Here is a 4,625-nt window from a genome sequence, read left to right on the forward strand (position 1 = left end):
CTATAGAGAGGTTATGTAACTTACATTTAAAATTTCCACAAACTTTAAATACAGTAGTAGCATTTGTGGTAACTTTGGCCAAGGTTTATCCGTTTCCACCCGAACCCACATGATTGTGCGGGTTCGGTTTTTATTTTTTTACAACAAACTAAATCTCTTGCCTTGCTTCCAACCAACCTGCAACGATCGTGCAGGTTGTGCACTACGCATTTCTCATGTTTATGTTGCCATTCGGCGCCAACAGATTGCAGCACATGTTGTTTAAGTTGATCGAGAAGTGAGCATTATGCCGGCGCCTAGTTAGTAGCTCATAATTCAGTTAAATTGAATTGTTTCGGCGATCTGCTGGATCTGGTTATTTGTAATAGTATGTACAACGTTGTGATATTGATAATTATTAGCAACTTCATATCTTTGCACGGTAATTGTACATTACATTTGTACTAGCACGATTGTGCGAGTTAGGTGTTGACTGTGTCCTCGAGTGGGTGTTGTTGATTGTGTCATTGGCCTCCCTATATTACTGCTTTTCATGAGGTTTTGAACGGGAAAGTTTTTATGCACATTCCCATTATTGTATGCAGGTTTATCAGACAATCGAATCCGTTCTCTATTAGATGATTCGGATTTGAGTGGCATTTCATCAGATGAAGACGACGAGTTTGTTCCTTCTCCTTCAAATATTCAGCAGGCAGATGACTCGTTTGATGATTTGAGTGCCGAAGAAGTTCCTGAAGAGCGCAGGAGTTCACACAGTGTCACAGAAGGTGTCACGCCACTGCTTTTTCGGAGATCAAATTTTGTACAGAAGTTTCATCCACCAAACATTAATTACAGTGCTGTTGAGGTCAGTGACAAAGAGGTGCGATCTGAGTTACCTATTTCTTGTATCATTCCCATTTTCTTACTAAAATATCTTCTTTTTAATTCTAGAGTCTTTCACCAATTGGAACTCCTGCTGAATTTTTCTGTGAATATTTCAGTGAAAAGTTTTTTGAAGAGGCAGTGAAATATACAAATATGTATAGTAATGCAAAGACAGGGAAATCCCTAGGGACTACAGCTCATGAACTGAAGGTGTTTTTTGGGATAAATGTAATGATAGGCTGCGTAAGGTATCCTAGGCTACCCATGTACTGGAAAAATCTATTTATTTATCAGCTATTAGTGACACTATGTCTAGAGACCGGTTCCTTGCACTCAGGAATAATGTGCACTTTGTTGATACTATAAAACCACCTAATAGACTGTGGAAAGTTCAGCCAGTGATCGACACAGTAAGAAGAAGATGTCACAGTTTGCCTCGTAGCTTTAACTACTACAGTCTTGATGAGCAAATGATCCCTTTTACTGGGCGTTGCAAACTGAAGCAATATGCCAAAGGAAAACCAAGGCCTGTAGGTCTTAAAAACTTTATCATGACCTCAGCATCAGGTATAGTGTTGGATTTTGAAATTTATCAGGGGGCTACTACACCTGTGGGGATAAGTCATTAGGATTAGGCCCTTCTGTTATTTTACGACTAACACAAACTCTCCCACAAGGAAGTTTAGTTTATTTCGATAGGCACTTTACCACAATTCTTCTCTTAGCAAAGCTTAAGGAGAAAGGAATTAAGGCTACTGGCACAATAATGGTAAACAGAATTAAAAATTTTAATTTGAAAGAGGGAAGAATGAAAAGAGGAGAGTGTCATTCATATGTTAGAGCAGATGAAGCTGTAGTAATTACTGAGTGGCAGGACAGTCCGAGGGTCGTGATAGCATCCACTTGTGCTGGCATTGAGCCAAAATGTAAAGTTCAAAGGTGGTGTAAGCAGGAGGGTCACTATCTTGATGTAGATTGCCCTTTTGTAATTCAGCAGTACAATGCCAATATGGGTGGCGTAGACATTCATGACCAGCAGGTTGAGTGTCACCGAACGTGGTTCAGAATCAGAAAATGGACACTCAAGTGCTTGCTACATTTCATAGACCTTTCAGTGGTCAACTGCTGGTTTCTCTACAGAGAGCACTGTCGTGAAAATCAGACTGCCAAAAAGAACATTATGGATCTGTTGAAATTTAGAATGTCTCTAGCTGAGGCTCTTCTGTCATGTCCAGACAGAAAGACGAGAGCTGAAGAGTTTGAAACACCATTAGATGATACGGCAAGTACCTCCACAAAGGCAAAAGTTTACAAACCCCATCCGAAACCAGGTTTGGACAAGCGATATGATGGGTATGATCACTGGCCGACAGTGGATGATGTTTTGTCACCATGAACATGTCAGTACGAGCGCTGCAGTTCCAGAACAAAGACAAAGTGCATAAAATGCAATCAGTACTTATGTCTTGCAAAAGGAAAGGATTGTTTCAAATTATCTCACGAAAAGTGAAGCAGTCTGAACCATGACTTTGCGTTACAAAATAAATAAAAAAAAAATATTATTAATTTTTTTGCCACGGAATATGATTTGCAATCTATGTAACATTTTTTTTATAATAACTAATAAATAAAAGTAATGAAAGAATAATTTTTTATTCATAACTGTTCCTCAGGTAACTTATAATATCAAACAAATAGCAGGAAGTCAGAGAATAATTTTGGTGAAATTAAAACTGACCCTCAGGATTGTGCTAGTTGTTTTCCCGCTACATTTTTTATGGAAGAGTTTTTTTTATTATTTTTCCCAGTGTCTACTATGCCCAAGTATACAGAGAATTCAACTTTATTCACCTTTTTCTTTTTTTTTTAAAAAAAAAAAAAAAAAAAAAAAAAAGGTGTTCAGGGTGGAAAGGGTTATGCAGTGACTGAGCCTAATGTGAGGAAAGTAGCTTTTAATATTGAGACTGTGTGTTATAAATGTGGTCAGCTGGGCCACAGATGGTGGTATTGCAAAAAATCACAGTGTAAGAAGCGTAAATGGGTTGGACATTCTATGAGATTGCCACTGCAGGGATTCACAAACAAGAGAGTGAGTCATGTGGTACGTATTGCGCTACAGTGTTAAATGAAAGAGGGAATGGTGCAATCAGTGTGTGGCATACCCATTGCCTGTTAGCCCAAAGCAGCCTGTGCAGAATCGGTGGCAGTTGTTTAACAATATGTCTAGGAGGAAGGAGAGTGCAAACTTTGCAAAATATGAGATGGCAGGTATCCTTAGCCAGTCAGAACATACTCGGTATAAAACATTTAAACCCACCCCGTTGTACGCAAAGTTAGATAGCTGGGGATACCATTCATACCATTCAATCACTTGGCTCGGAAGTGCTGGGTTTTCAGTCAGGGGGGAAGGGGAAGGAGTGGGGGGGGGGGGGGGCAAGGCTTTGAAGTTCTCCACAACATAGGCATAAACTGCAACATGCTTTGATTTTCTGATTAAATATCATCTCTAAGTCAATCTGCAACAGTGCATAGTGGACCTGGATGGGACATACTTCCCTCCTGATTTTACCGCTGAAATCACTGAACCACTCAAGGTAGAATGCAGGCATGGGGGAAGCTGGCCTAACTGTGATCTAGATCTCATATACTCGACTTGTGATGTATGCCGAAAGGTACAAGGGAGGTAGTCTGGGTGGGTGTGGGAGTGGATATCCCAATTTATACTCTGGTTGTGAAACCTCGATGAAAAATGAAGAATTGGATAAGATACAGTGTTTTATTAACTGCAGTTTATCCTATATATGAGAGGCTGGCAGAAGCTGGGTAGTGGTGTTAGCACAGATATTTTCGGTTCACTTGAAGTGGAGCCATCATGAGGTGTACTGATAACTGACTTGGAATCATTGAAGGAGGAAGAATTAGATATGAATTTCACGAAAGAGTATTTGGAGCTGGGACAGTCTATTTATCTGAGTTGCAGGAAAAAATAAAGGATGTGATGGAAAGATTATTAGAAAATGAAGTTGTTCAATCCTCCCTCACAATTGCCAGCTACGCTATTAATGCAGCGTAGGAATGAAGCACAAATGTATAGAAAACTATATGGAATTTCACATCATCATCAACCAGTTGTGGAGGAATTTATTAATATGTTTCTTCTACTTCAGTCATGTGACAACGTGCACAACCAAAATTTGGGAGGATATCACCCTTTTCACTGACTACTGTTAATGTAGTTAATTGTAATTACTGTTGCTCTCTGTTTCATATAAGTGAATATTATCTGAACCATGGACCTTGTCGTTAGTGGGGAGGCTTGCGTGCCTAAGCAATGCAGGTAGCTGTAGCGTAGGTGCAACCACAATGAAGGGGTATCTGTTGAGAGGCCATACAAATGTGTGGTTCCTGAGGAGGGGCAGCAGCCTTTTCAGTAGTTGCAGTGGCAACAGTCTGGATAATTGACTGATCTGGCCTTGTAACACTAACAAAAATGGCCTTGCTGTGCTGGTACTACAAATGGCTGAAAGCAAAGGGAAACTACAGCCGTAATTTTTCCCGAGGGCTTGCTGCTTTACTGTATGATTAAATGATGATTGCGCCCTCTTGGGTACAATATTCCGGAGGTAAAATAGTACCCACTCGGATCTCCGAGTGGGGACGACTCAGGAGGACGTTGTTATCAGGAGAAAGAAACTGGTGTTCTACGGATTGGAACCCTTAATCGGGCAGGCAGGTTAGAAAATTTAAAAACGGAAATG

The 4,625-nt window shown here is 40.2% G+C and overlaps 1 protein-coding gene across 1 annotated transcript; it reads left to right on the plus strand.

Moving 5' to 3' along the window:
• Window positions 1-369: 369 nt before the first annotated feature.
• Window positions 370-2,263, plus strand: LOC124619979 (piggyBac transposable element-derived protein 3-like). The gene is made up of 5 exons (XM_047146643.1): window positions 370-421; window positions 585-847; window positions 934-1,115; window positions 1,205-1,434; window positions 1,545-2,263. Exons 1-5 carry the CDS (start codon window positions 370-372, stop codon window positions 2,261-2,263), a joined length of 1,446 nt encoding a protein of 481 aa, XP_047002599.1.
• The last annotated feature ends 2,362 nt before the right edge of the window (window positions 2,264-4,625 follow it).

The sequence above is a fragment of the Schistocerca americana genome, chromosome 6 (assembly GCF_021461395.2).
Source record: "Schistocerca americana isolate TAMUIC-IGC-003095 chromosome 6, iqSchAmer2.1, whole genome shotgun sequence".
Taxonomy (NCBI): domain Eukaryota; kingdom Metazoa; phylum Arthropoda; class Insecta; order Orthoptera; family Acrididae; genus Schistocerca; species Schistocerca americana.

Coding starts and splice junctions, on each gene's coding strand:
- LOC124619979 (XM_047146643.1), top strand. CDS start 370: ATGTACAACGTTGTGATATTGATAATTATTAGCAACTTCATATCTTTG. Junction 1,116..1,204: donor GTAATGATAGGCTGCGTAAG/GTATCCTAGGCT, acceptor CCTTGCACTCAG/GAATAATGTGCACTTTGTTG. Junction 1,435..1,544: donor TATCATGACCTCAGCATCAG/GTATAGTGTTGG, acceptor CTCTCCCACAAG/GAAGTTTAGTTTATTTCGAT.